The sequence below is a fragment of the Curcuma longa genome, chromosome 1 (genome assembly GCF_044706935.1).
Source record: "Curcuma longa cultivar G26 ecotype Majalengka, Jawa Barat chromosome 1, ITB_CL_G26_1.1, whole genome shotgun sequence".
Classification (NCBI taxonomy): domain Eukaryota; kingdom Viridiplantae; phylum Streptophyta; class Magnoliopsida; order Zingiberales; family Zingiberaceae; genus Curcuma; species Curcuma longa.
This window is the reverse complement of record NC_133861.1, coordinates 25,458,794-25,475,270: the sequence shown is the minus strand read 5'-3', so window position 1 is coordinate 25,475,270 and position 16,477 is coordinate 25,458,794. Positions and strand designations below refer to the sequence as shown.

At 42.7% G+C, this 16,477-nt stretch overlaps 1 protein-coding gene across 1 annotated transcript; it reads right to left on the bottom strand.

Moving 5' to 3' along the window:
* Positions 1 to 239: 239 nt before the first annotated feature.
* LOC141833620 (endo-1,3;1,4-beta-D-glucanase-like) lies at positions 240 to 14,930 on the bottom strand. The gene is made up of 7 exons (XM_074721107.1): positions 14,726 to 14,930; positions 14,348 to 14,369; positions 2,250 to 2,373; positions 1,536 to 1,626; positions 1,157 to 1,249; positions 898 to 998; positions 240 to 556 (listed from the first exon to the last, which is right to left on the bottom strand). Exons 1-7 carry the CDS (start codon positions 14,874 to 14,876, stop codon positions 416 to 418), a joined length of 723 nt encoding a protein of 240 aa, XP_074577208.1. The 5' UTR covers positions 14,877 to 14,930; the 3' UTR covers positions 240 to 415.
* Positions 14,931 to 16,477: the final 1,547 nt, after the last annotated feature.

Sequence of the window (16,477 nt, the reverse complement as noted above, 5' to 3'; positions counted from 1 at the left end):
TCACCGGTCTAACTTGAGCGTCAGAACGGTTGAGCTAGAGCACCCTTGGCCTCTGTTCTTATCCTCTTCTTCTTTCTTGCAGTTTAGCATTTGGTGGCATGTCAAAGTCCATCGTCCTCTTCCTTCGCTACTCGTGGGGACCACCTTGGCCATCAACCTACAAGCCAATGGCCGGCGACTCGTCTGAAAGGCGATCTCAAATGGGAGCATCCATTAAAATTTTGTCAGGGGATCAACAATGTGTATAAATTCTTTATTTATTACTGCGCAATCTACACAAGCAAGCTTTAAACAACTATGATCGATCCATGCAAACAAAAGCCCGAGGTATAAATTGTCACACTATCAGTCATTTTCAAGCATCCAGGCAGTAGGGACTTCTCCTATGTGCTTCCAATGAGATCACAACGAACATCTACTTTAGATATTTTTCAAACCAATCCAACAAATCCTTGTGCGCTTCTCCAGCGTTTTTGACTGCTGCATCATCATCAGTGTCGTACCGAACAGTCCATCCATGAGCAACACCAGGAAAAATCTTCACAAAACTCTCCACCTGGGACGACAGGATCATCACATTTAAATTTCGATTACAAATGAAAGATATTTAGTTTATTTATTAAACAGCTAACTTAAATCCACCTGACTTGATTTTTTAAAGCTTAAAGATCAGAAAAAAATTTTGTTGACAAAGAGTTTCTGGGCCATGAAATCGACAGAGATTACTATTTGAGTTAAACTTGACAATCCATCATGTTTCCAATGATTTTTAAAGTGAACTTTTTTCAGGGAATGGAAATGCAAATTTGATTTCTAAAGTGGGCTATCCAAACAATAAAGTAAAGCAGAAAGGCATATGAAACTGAAACTTATAACCAATATCCATAAGAAACATACCTCAGGTCTTGTAGATAAGATTTCCTCAAATTGCTTTATTACTTCCTGTGGAGTGATCATGTCATGCTCAGCTGCTAGTATTGAAGTGGGGCATTTTATCTCTGGAGGCAGTTTCAGTTTTAATTCCATGTCAGATTTGCTTGCATGTAAAAAACCATACAAGCAGTGATAGATGAAGTAGGTGACACTTCAGTCACTTACAAATAACAAATTGACTAACTGGAACAAGTAGAATAATTGTGAGCAGTAGGTTGAGTACCATTTATATCATCAAGCTTTACAAATGATGGGTGTAGCATTACCACGGCATTGACATAATCAGCAGTCTTTGCAAGTTCAGTGACCACTTTGCCTGACAAGATTGCATCAGAAGTTTTGAAGAATTTATAGGAAATAAGAATCTATACATAGAGGAAAAGAGACAAAAAAAGACTTAGTTACAATAACAAAATAAGATAAAATTCATATTAAATATAGATGATGATATAGTATGAGATTGAGTCTAATAATATAGGAGGATCCATATAACCGACCATATTTATTGAAATAAAGAATTGTTTGTTGTTGTTTATAAGAAATAAGAAGAGGCACTGTGCTAATGGAGACTATATAATTAGAAAAGGGATAAACGAACACACCACCCCAGCAAAATCCAGCAGCCCCAATTAGAGGTATGCCTTTACTTTTCAAATATTCAATTACAGATTTTGCATCTTCAAAACCTTTGTCCTGCACAAGGTAAAAGTTGAGTATGGTTACGTCAAAGACTAGCTACCTAATTATAATAGAATTGAAGCTAATAAATAGAAATCACTGTGAAAAGAAAAAAGAATTGCAGATGTGAAATCAAAAGGCTATCGCAATGAAAGGGAAAAAATGTTCAAGAAATTAGAATGTTTTAACTATAAGTGCTCAAGAGAATGACACTAAGCATTGCACCCTTTAGCAAAGACAAAAGTATGCTAACAAATTGAGAGACCATGAGCAGTGTGTTAAAGAAATTTAAGGATGAAATATCTAACTCAGGAACAGTTGCTTCCACATAATATGCATGATAAAATGGACTATCAATCTCTTGAATCAGTTAAGAATTCACCATGTAACAGCTACAGACCAATAAACAGCAGAATTCATATAAACTTCTTGTTAGTGGTCAGACCAAATATTGCATGTCATGCATCTTCTATCACGAAATCACTGTTGTTTAAGCCTACGGAGCTACAAACACAAAAAAATGAAAATTGATGAAAATTGTATGTGAACTAAATATTCAATGGAGAGATTGTAGATCCCATCTCATTCCTAAATGAAAAGTTACAGTTATTTCTTTGCCAAAAGGAGTAGCAACATACCGTCCCATGGTCTTCCAACCAAGCCGGTAAGGGTTTCTCCGGATTTGGTACATATGGATCCCCATAGAAAAAATCAGGAACTACCACCGAGAATCCAGCAGCTGCAACTTTATCAGCTAGTTTCCTTCAAACAGAAGTAGATATATGTCAACTTGAACATACTAAAATTTCAATGTTTAGAGCATTAACAATTATCAATAATGTAGAACCTTTTATCTGCGAAAAGAGAATCAAATCATCATCAATAATGAATGATGAACCAGAAAAGGATAGTGGCCAAGAAACAATGTCCATCTAGACTGCATGCTTCCTGCTAAATTACCACCCACACTAATATGCTAAAGGGCCTCCCAGGATGCAACATTTCCAAGTAGTGCACTTGTCAACGTGCACTATTCAAGTCCATAGAGACAAGTACACATTTTGAATCATCCTTGTTCCTGCCTGAGATCACCGTGAGATGATCCATTGGACAACTAGCTTCTGTGAGACGGAGTCATTGAAAACCCAGGGATAACTAGACTGACTGAGAGCTTGTGAAGCTCCGTGTCGCAAAGAAGAAGAGTTAGGGCGAAGGGAGGCTAGGGGATGCCCTGACATAGCCACTCCGATGCTCGAATTAGGCCTCCGTGGGGGAGGTAGAGGGAAGCCACCTCAAATTAGGCCTCCGTGGGGGAGATGAGCGTATATAGATGTAAAGGTGCGCGTGCACGTGTGGGTATCTTTGCTCGGAGCGGACTACTTTTATATAGTGCAATAGGGGTGGGATGTCACATCCACAGTAGAAAAAATATCTCATCCTCTATGTTCCATACTGTAAAAGGTCATACTGCATTAATCGCAGATCATGGTATAACGTCATGTTGTGTATCATGTGACCCATACGTGCTATGTAAGTTCACGTGCCGCTTATGCTATTATTAGGTGTCAAAGGGTTTGGCCTGCTAAGGTGATGAGCGTTGGGTTAATGGATCGAATAACCTAGGGGTCGGGCCTCAAGGAGGACGGGCGAGTTGGATCAGTCGGTCTTTATGAGAAAGACGCCGTTTCCCAGGACAAATAAATCAGCTTTCACTAGTAAAACGGGTCAGTCAGCCTTCACACTAAAATCAGTGAGTCGGGAGGTTACATCCATCTCTTCAATCCGACATGCCCTTGTCCACGTGCAGGTCTGATTTTCTTGTCCCGGACAAGTGTCCATAACATAAGATTTGTTCCTACTTAAGATAGTCGCAAAATGAGCCACTGGACAGCTGGCTTCTGTGAGACGGAGTCATTGAAAACCCAGGGATAACTAGACCGACTAGAGAGCTTGTGAAGCTTAAGAAAGAGTTAGAAGGGAGGCTAAGGGATGCCCTGGCTCAGCCACTCCAACGCTTAAATTAGGCCTTCGATGGAGGAGGTAGAGAAGAAGAACAGTAGATAAGTATATATAGATGTAAGGGTGTGCGTGCACGTGTGTGTATCTTTGCCTGCGAGAGCGGACTCCTTTTATATAGTGCAATAGGGGTGGGATGTCACATCCACGATAGAAAAAATATCCCATCCTCTACGTTCCATACTGTAAAAGGTCATACTGTATTAATCGCAAATTGTGGTACAACGTCATGTTATGTATCATGTGACCCATACGTGCTATGCAAGCCCACATGTCGCTCATGTTGTTATTAGGTGTCAAAGGGTTTGGCCTGCTGAGGTGATGAGTGTTGGGTTGATGGAGCCGAATCACCTAGGGGTCGGGCCTCAAGGAGGACGGGCGAGGTCAGTCGGTCTTTATGAGAAAGACGAGTTAGTCGACCTTCACCAGTAAAACGGGTCAGTCGGCCTTCACCAGTAAAACGGGTTAATCGGCAATCAGGTCCTTTTACGAGGAAAATCGGTGAGTCGGGAGGTTATGTCCATCTCTTCAATCCGACATGTCCCTTTCTAGTGGGACGAGGTTAGACTTTCTTGTCCCGGACAAGGATGTCCATAACATAAGATTTGTTCCTACCTAAGATCGTCGCAAGATGAGCCACTGGACAGTTGGCTTCTGTGAGACGAAGTCGTTGAAAACCCAGGGATAGTTAGACCAACTAGAGAGCTTGTGAAGCTTAAAAGAGAAGGAGAGTTAGAATGGAGGCTAGGGGATGCACTGGCTTAGCCACTCCGATGCTCAAGTTAGGTCTCCGACAGGAAGGTAGAGAAGAAGAACAGTAGATGAGCGTATATAGATGTAAGGGTGTGCGTGCGCGATACCTTTGCCTACAAGAGCGGACTTCCTTTATAGTACAATATTAGTGGGATGTCACATCCATCCACGGTAGAGAAAATATCTCATCCTCTACGTCCCATACTATAAAAGGTTATACTGCATTAATCGCAGATTGTGGTATCACATCATGTTGTGTATCATGTGACCCATACGTGCCATGCCAGCCCACATGTTGCTCATGCTATTATTGGGTGTCAAAGGATTTGGCCTGCTGAGGTGATGGGTGTTGGGTTGAAGGAGCCGAATCACCTAGGGGTTGGGCCTCAAGGAGGACGGGCGAGTCAGATCAGTGGGTCTTCATGAGGAAGACGGGTCAGTCGACCTTCATCGGTAAAATGAGTCAGTTGGCCTTCACCGGTAAAACGAGTCAGTTGGCCTTCACCAGTAAAACGGGTCAGTCGACCTTCACGAGGAAGATCAGTGAGTCGTGAGGTTACGTCCATCTCTTCAATCTGACGTGTCCCTTTTCAGTGGGATGAGGTCTGACTTTTTTTGTCCCGGATAAGGATGCCTATAACATAAGTCTCCTTATAATTTAGTTGAAGGAGGCATGAGTCGGACTAACTAAACCAGTAATATGATGCGACCATGAGTCAAGAAAGTCACATGATAGGGCGGCCCTCCTCTACTGAGGCCACATTCAATATTAAAGGCCCTCAAGGCCATTCAAGGCAAGAGATGTGACCCATCCCGAGATGTGTTATTTCCAAGGTCCATCAGTAGTAGTGATGTGCCATAGACAGGACGAACGAGGCGGCAACAGGATCGTCATAATCAATCAGATCCTATGGGATACTGGGCAAGGATCCATGGTGAGGGTTTCATCCCACCTTTCACCTCCTAGATCGGATGATGTGGCCGGGTATCGCTCATGTATATATGTTAGGTTTAGGAGAAGGGTGAGTGGCATCGTCATTCGTTGTTGTGCTGCTTTGTCCTTTGTGTCTTCAGGTTATCTCCCTCCCCCTTGCTTGCGAAGCTTCAGCATCCTTGCTAGCTCGTAAGTCATCTTGCCTCTCTTTCATAAATTAAGACCTAAGTATGACAGTTGAGGGATTTGTGAGTCCCTGGTACACGTCGATGAGGTCGACCATCACCCGGGAGGTTAGGAGCGAGATTAGAAATATATTCAGCGTGTCGGCAGACCATACCGACACCCGACCAGTGATCCCATGAACCACCCCTAGGCTTTATTGCTTTCTTTTATGGTCAACTAGCCAGTGATCTCCGCTTCCCTATCCCTAAGTTCTTTCAAGACACATCTACCTACTTCCATATCCCCCTCCAACAGTTAGCGCCTAATTCCTTCTAATTGCTACGTGGGATAAGCATAGTGTTTTAAGTGTATCAGATCCCTTTGTGCCCCGTCATCTTCCACTATTTTTTCTAACCAAAGCGGATGGAGCAAAGAGTCTTTTATCTTATGGCGAGGCCGGACTGTCATTTTCTGGGCAAGTTTCCTAGTTCCTATAAGGGTTTGAAGCCTAGGGGTTTGAAGGCTCGGTTTTTTTTCGTACGACCCCTACTCTACTGACCTACCCGACTAAGTGACAGTTTGCCTATAGGCCTATTCAAAAATGAGTCAGTCTATCAAGAAGTGATGGAACTTTTGACCGACCTGCGCTTTGATGTGACAAAGTTGGTGGTCGAGGAAGGTCTACTCTATCGCAGCCGCCTGTGTCCGATCGACACCGACTTACCTCAACCACTCGATAAGTTATTCTCGTTACTTTATGTTTGTGATTATTAATTGAGCATTGGTATAATCGTGCAGCAGATATACTGATGGATGCCTCCATAAACAAGCATCTAAAATGAACTCGGGTTCGAAACCCTAGTGACCCTAGAGGTGTTAGAGGACATTCCCGAGGAGATCGAGAATTTGAGTGGGACACCTTTAGCAGCGGTCCTCCTTTCGTCTACCGAAGGTTTGAGTATCGAGGAAGGACCGGTGGAAGCTGCTTAGGTGACCGAGGTGGCACTGGAAATGCCCTCAACCTCGAAACCAAAAAGAGGGACCGACAATCTCTCTCTAATCACTCGGGTGAAAGGGTAAAGAGGCGGCCTTCTCTAGCTCCTACGTCGATGTTGAACGAGCCACTAGCTCCGATCGACGCTACATCGAACAGTCCGAGGAACATTGCCAGTTAAGAGGGCACTCTAGAGAGAAGAGAGGTTTCTGCCTCGAGGCCTATATCTGAAGCGATCGAGCCAACTCCTCTTGGGTCGACCCTTCCTGAATCGAGGGTCATCACTTCTTCAGACTCAGGTCTACCGACCTCCCCTGCGGAAGCCGAACCTAGCACGAGGACTGGATGAACAAAGAGATTCAACTAGCTGGCCTACATCAAGGCAATGACTGGTCCAGAGGTGTTCAAGAAGGTGGACCTACTGGAGATAAGTCATCGGATCAACCACTCTATGTTGAAGGTATGCCCTCAGTGGTAATTTGTACTGGTTAAAGCTATAAGTTGAGTAACATCTTAATATTGCAGTTGTAGTTAGAGCATCTAGAGACCCACAATCGACTGTCTCACCTACTCAAGCATTTTCAAGTGATGCAAGGCAGAGTAATTGAGTTGGAGGCTAGGGTGTCACAACCTAACCAAGAGGTGGAAATGGTTATGACTGAGGTAATTCACGACCGGCAAGAGGCGCAATTGCAGGGAACGACATTTGAGCAATAAAGGGAGGAACTTGACGCGGCTAGGGCGAAAGTGGCTACCTTAGAACGGGAGTTGGAGAGGGCTACAACTAAGCAGCAAGAAGTATTGCAGACCCGAGTGACTCTTCTAGAACAAGAGCGAAAAAGGCCAGTGGCTCGGGTAGCTTTACTAGGGACAGAGTTAAACAACATAAGGAGACAACTTGCTGAGCAGAAAGCCCAGCAGCACGTAGTAGGCCATAAAGGCTATAGAAAGCCAAGGACGACTGGAGGCAGAGCTAGAACTTGCTCGAGCTGAAGGGGAGAACTATAGAAAAGGTGAAGAAGAGCGTTGGGTTAATCGGAAGGAATGACTGGAGTCCGAAGAGTTTACTGACATGCTGGGGGTTAAAATCGCCAAGATGTTGCAGTACGGCTTCGAAGGTGTTCTACGACAAGTTCATAAGGCTGGGCTGCTACCTTGGGCACCCCCTTGGGATTTCTAGACATAGCCAAGGTGTGGGCTGAGCTGCCTGGCTTAGAGAAGACCGGCTAGTGATGACATTGTAATCCTTTGTCCTAGACTGTTTGTAATGCTCCCTGGGGGCTTTTTCAATTAATAAAATGTCTTTGTAATGCTTTGAGTCCTTTAATATCTTTCTTTTCGAATTCCCTCAAAGGGGCGATTGCCGATAGACGTCGCTGATCCAAGATCTTGGAATAATGAAACTTGATCCGTGGCTATGTTTGGGTCAGGAGAGTTTGGGTCATAAAAAGGGCATTTGCTGATGGATATTGCTAGTTCGAGATTAGAGGAATAGGAAAATCGATCCGCGACTATGTCTGAGTTAGGAGAGATTGGATCCTAAAAAGGACAATTGCTGATGGACACCACTGATTCGAGATTAGGGGAATAATGAAATTTGATACACGACTATATCCGAGTTGGAAGAGTTTGGACCCTGAAAAGGACAATTGCTGATGGATGCCACTGTTCAAGACCAGAGGAATAATGAAACTCGATCCGCGATTATATCCGAGTCGGGAGAGTTTGGGCCCTGAAAAGGACAATTATTGACTAACGTCACTGGTCCAAGACCAGGAGAATAATGAAATTCAATCTGTGACTATGTTTGAGTTGGGAGAGTTTGAGCCCTGAAAAGGATAATTGCTGATGGAGCCCGCTTGTTTAAAACCAAGGGAATATTGAAACTTGATCCACGACTATGTCCGAGTCAGGAGAGATTGGACCCTGAAAAGGATAATTGCTTATGGATGTCGTTGGTCTTCGACCAAGGGAATAATGAAACTCGATCTGCAACTATATCCGAGTCGCGAGAGTTTAGGTTTTAAAAAGGGCAATTACTGATGAATGCCACTGGTTTGAGACCAGGGAATAATGAAATTCGATTCGCGACTATGTTCGAATAGGGAGAAATTTGACTCTGAAAAGGGCAATTGCTGATAAACATCGCTCGTCTGAGACTAGGGGACTAATGAAACTCAGGGAGACAACCTACTTGAATGGGGGATATCTTCATTGACATAAACGAAGCGAGATGTACATAGTGGTGATAACTAAGCACACTCAAAGAACACCCGTAGGATACCCAAGTTTACCAAACTCGATAGGGCCTCAAGTGAGCGGTGTTCAAAGGCCGATTTAATTCCTTGCCTTTGGGATCAAGCTAGTAGTAGGCTCTTGAACTTAACTTTTGAGTGACTGGATAAGGGCCTCCCCACTGAGGCGCTAGCTTGCCAATCTCTCCAACGGGTTTAACTTTCTTCCAGTCTAGGTCGCCGACTTGGAAGCCGTGAGGAATGACTCTTTTGTTATATATAAGACACATTCTCTGTCGTAGGCCGCTAGGCGAACAGCTGTTTTATCTTATGTTTCACTGATTAGATCAAGCTTAAGGAGTCGTCGATCGGTGTTGTCTTGATCATACATGCCCTCCGAGCGGACTCGACCCCTACCTCAACTGGGACAACTACTTCACCCCCGTATATCAGATGAAATGGAGTCATGTTGGTATTCTTGCGAGGTGTTGTACGATAGGACCAAAGGATGCCTAGTAACTCCTCTACCCAACTGCTCCCTACATGATCGAGCTTGATCTTGAGCCCACGAACTATTTCCTGATCGACCACTTTAGTCTGTCCATTGTTTTGCGGGTAGGCGATCGAAGTAAATGCTTGTTGAATGTCGTATCCTTTGCACCACTCTCTCAATAAATTGTCGACCATTATCGAAGACAAGTTTGTGAGGTATACTATACCGGCAAATAATATTCTTCTAAAGAAATTTGAATATTGCATCCACCGTTATACGAGCCAAGACTTCAGCCTCAACCTAGTTGGAGAAGTAGTCAACGACCACTAAGAGGAATTTCTTTTGCTGAGGTTCGGTCGGGAAAGGGTTGACTATGTCCATCCCTAATTGGTTGTAGGGACAAGAAGCAGTTGTAGTTTTCAGGAATTCGACGGGATGCCTAATGATGGACTGATGTTTTTAGCAGTGAACACAAGTGGCAACCAGGCGGGTTGTATCAGTCTGCAAGGCGAGCCAAAAATATCCGACTAACAGGACCTTTCGAGCTAGTGTTTGGCCCCCAATGTTATTCCTACAATAGCCTTGGTGAATCTCCTGCATAACATACTTAGCATCATCAAGGTTCAAGCGTTTGGGTAGGGGGACGCGAAAAAGCACGCCGATATAGGCTATTGCCGATCAATGTGAATTGAGTAGCTCTTCTTTTGAGGAAACAAGCTTGCACCGGATCAAGGGGTATATCTCCTTTTTGCAGAAAGGACACGAAAGGAGACCCCTAATCCCCTTGCTCTTCTTGATTTGGGGTGTTGATCAATTTGAGCGATCAAGAGGACTTGAGCTACCGGGTCATTTGATGTCCAAGTAGCTAGTGAACTCACCATCTTGGCTAACTCATCCACCTTGTGATTTTTGGTGCAAAGGATCTTCTGTAGGTTAACTTCTTGAAAATCAACTCTTGGTCTTTTGAAAGCCTTGACGATATCACTTCAGTCGATCATTCTTGACTTCAAAGCTCCCTTTTATCTGCTAGGCCACCAACTGAGAATCTGAATAGATAACGACTCGAGAAGCTCCGACTTGCTTAGCAGCTTGGAGACCGACCAACAAGGCTTCGTATTCAGATTTATTGTTAGAGGCTTGAAAATTTAATCGAATGGATAATTGGAGCACATCCTCTCGGGGTGATATCAATAGGACCTCTGACGTCGTTGCCTTGCTTAGACACTGATCCATCTACAAAGATTCTCCATATGCCATCAGGTTCTTGTCCATGGATTTTGATCAGGAAGTCTACTAGGGCTTGGCTTTAATGGCCGTGTGAGGTTGATATTGAATATCATATTCGCCCAGCTCCGTAGTCCACTTGATTAATCTTCCCAAGGCCTTTAGATTGGTTAGTACCCACCCTAGGGTGTTGTTAGTAAGCACCATAATAAGATGAGACGGGAAGCAGGGTCTCAGTCGGCAAGTCATTAAGACCAATCCCTAGGCTAACTTCTCTAAGCCTGTATATCTGCTTTCAACAAATGACTTGAGAAATAAATTGGATGTTGTATCTGACCCTCTTGTCTGATAAGGGCGGATCCGACAGCCCACTCGATCATAGATAAGTGCACTCATAGTCGTTCCCCAAGCAATGACTTGGACAGGAGAGGTAGATGCAATAGATAATTTTTGAGATCCGTGAAATCTTTATCACAATTCTCATATCATTCAAATTGATCGGCCTTGCAGAGTACTTTAAAGAAGGGTAAATTCCTTTCACCTATCTACCGACGGAGAGATAAATCGGGAAAGGACAGTAATGCGACCAACGAGCCTTTGAGCTTCTCGGAGATTGCGAGGAGTCATGTTCAGGAGAGCTTGACCTTTTCTGGATTAACTTCAATTCCCCATTCCATCACCACGTAATCGAGGAGCCGTCCCATCTTGACTCCAAAATACACTTACTAGGATTCGGCTTAAGTCCATATCTTCGCAGCGTGTTACACATTTCCTCCACATCAGGGATCAAGCTCTCAGCTCGAGCAGTCTTATTAGAATATCATCCACATATACTTCAATATTCCACCCGATTTGGCGTTGGAACGCTTGGTCCATTAAACGTTGATAAGTGACTCCTGCATTCTTCAGTCTAAATGACATAATATTATAGCAAAAAGTTCCATCTGAGGCGACAAAACTAACCTTTTCCTGATCTTCAACAGCTAAAGGAATTTGATGATAGCCTTGATATACATCCAACATGCAAATAAACTTGCACCCAACTGTTGAATCCACCAATTGGTCGATGCGAGGAAGGGGGTAACAATCCTTCGGGCAAACTTTGTTGAGGTCCTTGAGTCCACATAGACTCACCACTTGTTCTCTGACTTAGGTACTAACATCACGTTGGATAGCCAGGTTGGGAATTGAATCTTCTGAATGTGTCCGACTTCTAGCAATTTGTTAACTTCTGCTCAAATCACCTTATTCTACTCAGCCCAAAATGCCCTCTTTTCTGCTTGATAGGTCTTGCCTCAGGGAGTATGTTGAGTCGATGCCTCATTATTATCGGAGAAACACCATGATGTCTTTGGTCATCCAAACAAAGACATCATGATGGCAGGAGAGGTGACACTCAATCCTTGTTTGATCTCGGGAGGCAGATCCATAACGACCTGAATAGTTGACTTTGCCCGCTCGAGATGAATCTGTATTTGTTCTTATCCCTCACCTATTCGAAAGATAGGCACATCTTGCACTACTTATATTTCACCGCATTGGATTCTTTGACTTTTTCGCATGTCCATTTGGACCATTTCCACATAATATTTCCTAGCCTTCACTTGATCTCCTTCGACCACTCCAACTTGATCTCCTATAGGAAATTTTATTTTTGGTGAAATGTAGACACCACGGCTTGGAATGTGCACAGGGTAGGCCTTCCCAAGATCATTATAGGCGAAAGGTGCCTCGATGACTGTAAAGGTGAAAGAGGTAGTCATGGGTCACAACTCAACTTCCTCTATCTGCATTTGGTCGAATGCCCTTTTAAAGATGATATTCACAGAGCTACCTGTATCAATGAACACTCTAGCAACATTATAGTTAGCTATGGTGACATGAATTACCAAAGCATCCTCACGAGGGGCTTCCACCCTTCTCAAATCTTGGGGCCCAAAGCCTATTTGAGGGCCTCCTCCTTGCCTCTAGCCAATACTGACATTATAATTCTCGAGCCGTCGACCATTAGCTTTTCGGGCTTAATTAGAATCTCTCCCCGTCGAGCCTCCTGAGATCATATGGATATCACCCAAGGGAGCATTATCTTTGTTATCATCTCAATGAGCTTCCCGATCGAATCGAACTGGTTCTCGGGGCCTTCTTTGGGTGGTGTGAGTGAGCGGAGCTGATTGTCTAGGGGAACACTCTCACCTGCCAGCTCAGGTAGGAGAGTGACGGGCTTGGCCCAAGGGAAAATGGCCACTTGAGGGCTGACGAGGTTGGGAAGGGGGAGTTCAATTCATGGAGCACTGATCTACGGTTCGACGAAGCTCCCTGGCATACTAGTAGCATTTTTACGTGGAATGACTTCTAGATTGGTGATAGATGCAAAAACGAGGAAGCCATCACTTGACTTTGGAGGCAGAGCCAGGGCTAACATCCATTGTCTGTATGACTTTTCCGTCGGTTCGAGCAAGTGTTGATGGTGACCTGCATCTATCCTTCGTAAAGGTTGTGGAAGTGCTCTGTGCTCTAATTGAGTGATGGCTGGAGCGGTTCAGGTTGGTATCTGATAGTGACTTGAGTCTATATCCTTCCTCCTAGCTGACTGAGCTTCCTCCACATTGACATATTTGACGGCTTGGCTCAATAAGGTATCAAAATTCATCAAGAGTTTCTTTACTAAGGACTAAAAGAAATTCTTTTCTACTAACCCTTGAGAGAAAACACTTACTAGCACTTTTGAAGTAGCAGAAGGGACGTCTTGGGTGATTACATTCATCTCTTCAATACGACGTGTCCCTTCCCAGTGGGACAAGGTTTGACTTTCTTACCCCAGGTAAGGATGCCTATAATATAAGATTTGTTCTTGCTTGAGATCGTTGTCGAGATGAGCCACCGGACAATTGACTTCCGTGAGACGGGGTCATTGAAAACTCAGGGATAGCTAGACCGACTGGAGAGCCTGTGAAATTTAAGAGAGGAGAGTTAGAAAGGGAGGCCAGAGGATGCCTTAACTCAGCCACACCGACATACAAATTTGGTCTCCCGCGGGGGAGGTTGAGAAGAAGAACAGTAGATGAGCATATACAGATGTAAGGGTGTGCATGCATACCTTCGCTTATGAGAGCGGACTCCTTTTATATAGTGCAATAGGGGTGGGATGTCACATCCACGGTAGAGACAATGTCCCATCCTCTACATCCCATATGGTAAAAGGTCATACTGCATTAATCGCAGATCGTGGTACAACGTCATGCTATGCCCCATACGTGCCATGCCAACTCACGTGCTGCTCATGTTGTTATTGGGTGTCAAAGGGCTTGACCTGCTGAGGTGATAAGCATTGGGTTGAGGGAGCCGAATCACCTAGGGGTCGAGCCTCAAGGAGGACGGGCGAGTCAAGGTCAGTCGGTCTTCATGAGAAAGACAGATCAGTCGATCTTCACCGTAAAACGGGTCAGTCGACCTTCACCGGTAAAACAATTAGTCGACCTTCACCAAGAAGACCGGTGAGTCAGGAGGTTACGCCCATCTCTTCAATCTGATGTATCCCTTCTCAGTGGGACGAGGTTTGACTTTCTTGTCTGGGGTAAGAATGCCCATAACAATCCTGATTGCGAAGATTCTATGGATTACATAAAACTCCATAGCTTGAATGAAATAGAAAGTCATTCTGATGATTTCAGAGGTTCTAAGTTCTAATGGTGCATAATTGACAAAAAGAAATCAGAAACAGGTGGATTATGGATTTATAATATTGCAGGCATAAAACTACTACTTTCAAGAAAGGGGGAAAATTACGTATATTAATAGAACAAAGATGCTAATCAATGGTGTAAATAAAGCCACGTAGTAAGCAGCCTATGATTAATCGTGCTCGGCCCATCCTGGCCGGTTAGTTATTAACTTGCAGATTAACACAACTTTCTGCTACATACCTCAAGTTCGGTGCTTCATACCCTGCAAAAGGATGAATTTGTTAGGGAAGGCATTCTACATGTTGGTCAAATGCAAACACATGAAAACAGTAGCAACAAAGTTTATATAAGCATACATATGTATAACAGTAAAGTGAGTTGACTTTCTATCCATCATCCGTTTGCCTACCTATCAGTCTACTACGTTATAAATTAGTTCAAATTATGATTTTTCACCGAATATCGTGCCTAAAAAATAGGACAGACACTATGAGTTGATCCTCTCCTAATCATCTACATAATGAAATCTTGCTCCACACACGACCGGTACGGCATATCTTATAAACAAGCTTTCTCATAAACGAGAGAACGATGAGGGAGAACGGGCCGAAGACCTACCGAAAATATCGGAGACCAGCACGACGGCGGCGTTGCGACTGGGGGAGCCAACGGTGTAGGCCTTGAGACCTCCGAGGCTCTCCACGACGGATCCTTCACCGAAGGCGGAGGTCAACACCGGGGGGTTCTCGCAGCACTGGGCACCAGCCATCGCCGATTCGGAGGGGAGATCGTGGGATTGCTTCTCCTAGGAAAGTCCTCGATCACTTAAATACTGGACCTGTTAATTCGAAGGGAAGAGGATTTATTGCAGATTAATGTTTTATTCCATAAATCATAACCACAATAATTTTAAAATTTTAAAATATAATTTGATGCATCATTTTGACAAACTTCGTTTCATTTAATGCACGTCTTATTCAATTCATTTATTAACAATAAATTAATTAATTTAATAGCAAACCAACCACTTACTTAGTTTTTCTGCATTTATTAATAATAATAAATACATTAATTTCTTTTAATTATTAATTAATTTATTACCAAACCAACCACTTGCTCAAAAATCACCAACCATATCAACATCATCCACTTGTTATTTATAGATTTTGTCATATTATCCGATATTTTATATTATATGTGCATTCAGAGTTTACATTGGACTTTTTATTATGATAATTATATTTTAATAGAAAATATAAAAATTATTTATTAAATATAAATAATATACTATAATTTCCTAAATTTCATGGGTTCAATTTTCATTTTACCCTTGATCCTATTGGCACGATAATGTTTCATGCGTCTGAAGCAAAGATCATTTCGAATTGCGTTTGCATTTTCTTGGAGAAAGCAACCTTTGTCCGAGTCAAAGACAACGATCGATGAACAATGTCGCTTATTTTCTTACGAATAGTGATCTTTTACTAAGCGAAAAAGTTGAACGGAAAGAAGCTGACAAATATCGGGTCGATGCCTAACATTACAAGAAAAACACCTATTAAGGGATCGAAATTTTGATCGCCAATTGCTATTAGTGATTGAAAATTTCGAACACAAAAGTTTTGATCATTAGTATATTTAACAAAGGAAATTAATTTCCATTAGTAAATTAGACATGAAAATTTAATTCTATGGTTTATATATCTTAATATTTAAAAAATCTGTGCAAAATTATAATATCGGGACAATCAATATCAACACCCATCAAAATTTAATTTCGACAAAATAATATCAGCATCCATAATCATATCAACACTAATCAAAATAATATTACTCAAATATACACAAATTACAATATCAATACTAATCAAAATTTAATTTACCAACAACATCCTTGATTTATCAAGTTTGTAAGACTAGCATATATTAGACTCCTTGATTTTGTCAAGTAACCGATCCTCATTGGCTGAAAATATTGGGATGTTGAGAGTTAACAAATAGATGCTGGTTAAGGGTAACTAGTTCATTAGAAGTGACTTGTCATGAGATTTTATGTAGTTCTATGAATATCTATAAAGATTTTATCACAGCTCGAGTGCAAGTTTCATCCGACTTGAGGCAAGTTATCTTGATCATGGAGACTTATACTTGACATCTTAAGCAAGCATTTGTACAGAGATGTAGACCTAAGATGATTGGAAATAAATCAAAGTACCTGAAGGTGTTTGAGTAGCCAATAGAGAATTCACTACTCCTTTAATTAGGAGACGTATACTCTATGACCACTTGTCAGGATTGTTACTCGTAAGCCTTTAGCCAAAATAATAATACGTTAAGAGGATGGTCCTCTTGGATAGTTGTTTTGAGTAA

What these genes read in the sequence shown, in the direction of transcription:
- LOC141833620 (XM_074721107.1), bottom strand. Translation starts at nt 14,876, where the DNA reads ATGGCTGGTGCCCAGTGCTGCGAGAACCCCCCGGTGTTGACCTCCGCC. An exon ending in GCTGGTCTCCGATATTTTCG is followed by an intron (nt 14,370 to 14,725) that starts GTAGGTCTTCGG and finishes ATCCTTTTGCAG; the next exon opens with GGTATGAAGCACCGAACTTG. An exon ending in TGCTGGATTTTGCTGGGGTG is followed by an intron (nt 1,250 to 1,535) that starts GTGTGTTCGTTT and finishes CAATCTTGTCAG; the next exon opens with GCAAAGTGGTCACTGAACTT.